Below are 1679 nucleotides of genomic sequence, written 5' to 3' on the forward strand. Positions count from 1 at the left end.
GAAACTTAAGGTTGTATGATTTTTCTTATAAAAACCATAATAGTTTGTCTCTCTTCATCCATTTATAAAAAAAAACCGCTAACTAGAACTCACGAAAACCAAAAACACTCTTTCATCACCGGACCTCAACCAATGGCCGCCGCAGCGCCGCCTCCGACTCCGGAGCCCGCCACATCATTACCGGAAACCACCCCTATCTTCACGCGCATCCGTCTGGCCACCCCCTCCGACGTTCCCCACATCCACAAACTGATCCACCAGATGGCCGTCTTCGAACGCCTGACCCACCTCTTCTCCGCCACGGAGTCCTCCCTGGCGGCCACCCTTTTCTCCCCAACCACCCAGCCATTCCACTCCTTCACCATCTTCCTTCTAGAAGCTTCTCCCAACCCCTTCGCTGTTTCAACCTTGGACTCCAACCCCTTCTTCACACCCCTGACTAAGTTGGTGAATCTGAGGGTCCCCTTGGAGGACCCCGAGCGGGAGACGTTCAAGAGCATGGATGATGTTACGGTTGTGGGGTTTGTGTTGTTTTTCCCGAACTACTCCACCGTTCTGGGGAAGCCGGGGTTTTACGTGGAGGACTTGTTCGTGAGGGAGTGTTACAGGAGAAAGGGGTTTGGGAGAATGCTGCTGTCGGCGGTGGCGAGACATGCCGTGAAGATGGGGTGCGGGAGGGTGGAATGGGTGGTGCACGATTGGAATGTGAACGCGATTAGGTTTTATGAAGAGATGGGTGCTGATATCTTGAACGAGTGGAGGATTTGCAGGTTGACTGGGGAGGCTCTTCAGACTTATGATGGAGGTGCTGATTAGATTTTTTCAATGTTTTTTTTTTCTCTCTTTCTTTCTCTTCTGTGATAATAATAATCAAAATCTGGGTTTCTAGTTACTCAGTTAGGGAGTGTTTTACTGGGTTATGAAGGAGTTTTGTGTTTTTTTGGTTCAGAGTATGAATCGTGATGGTGTTATGTTAAGTAATTATGTTGAGATGAGACTGTATGATCGTGTTTTTGAAGCTGGTCATTTTCTTCTTCATGTCCCTCACATGCATACGCTACGTATTAATATATAACAAACACGTATTAATAGTGAAAGATATTATTTATTAAACACATTTTCTAAATATACCAATATATCTATATCTACCTCTTGATAAATTAGGAATAATGATAAAAATCAATTAACACTAATATTTAATACACAATAAATATCTATAATTATATAAATACTATATATAAATAAGTCCGTTAAGTAAGATACGATCAATTTTTACTGTATACTTTTAATATAGAATATTTATTTGATTGTTGAAGTATATTTTCCAGGTCAATTCTAAATAAATTCTATATAAAAAAAAAGTAAGATACATCTTAATCAGTTTTTTCTATATATTTTTAATAAAAATATTTACTATTTAATACAAAAATACTTAAAGAGTATTTTTTTTAGTTCAACCTCAATTCCAAGTATTTATCTCTATCACCATTTTCCTTCTAAGAAAACTTCTGGAGGATTAAGATTTGGCTCTATTTTAGAGTAGATGAGAAATCAAAGTTAAAACATTGAAAGAATGTTTTGGTGGAATGGAAAAATTATGTGTATAATGATGATTTGAAGGGACCTTGGTATGGTGGGTGAAAGATAAAATCATGTTGTGTTTGTGTTGGATGTGAAAT

The 1679-nt window shown here is 38.9% G+C and overlaps 1 protein-coding gene across 1 annotated transcript; it reads left to right on the top strand.

Annotated features, from left to right (window-relative positions):
- Positions 1-962, top strand: LOC137828342 (GCN5-related N-acetyltransferase 8-like). The gene has a single exon (XM_068634865.1). The coding sequence runs from the start codon at positions 16-18 to the stop codon at positions 814-816; it is 801 nt and encodes a 266-aa protein (XP_068490966.1). The 5' UTR covers positions 1-15; the 3' UTR covers positions 817-962.
- Positions 963-1679: the final 717 nt, after the last annotated feature.

The sequence above is a fragment of the Phaseolus vulgaris genome, chromosome 7 (genome assembly GCF_000499845.2).
Source record: "Phaseolus vulgaris cultivar G19833 chromosome 7, P. vulgaris v2.0, whole genome shotgun sequence".
Taxonomy (NCBI): domain Eukaryota; kingdom Viridiplantae; phylum Streptophyta; class Magnoliopsida; order Fabales; family Fabaceae; genus Phaseolus; species Phaseolus vulgaris.

What these genes read in the sequence shown, in the direction of transcription:
- LOC137828342 (XM_068634865.1), top strand. Translation starts at nt 16, where the DNA reads ATGATTTTTCTTATAAAAACCATAATAGTTTGTCTCTCTTCATCCATT.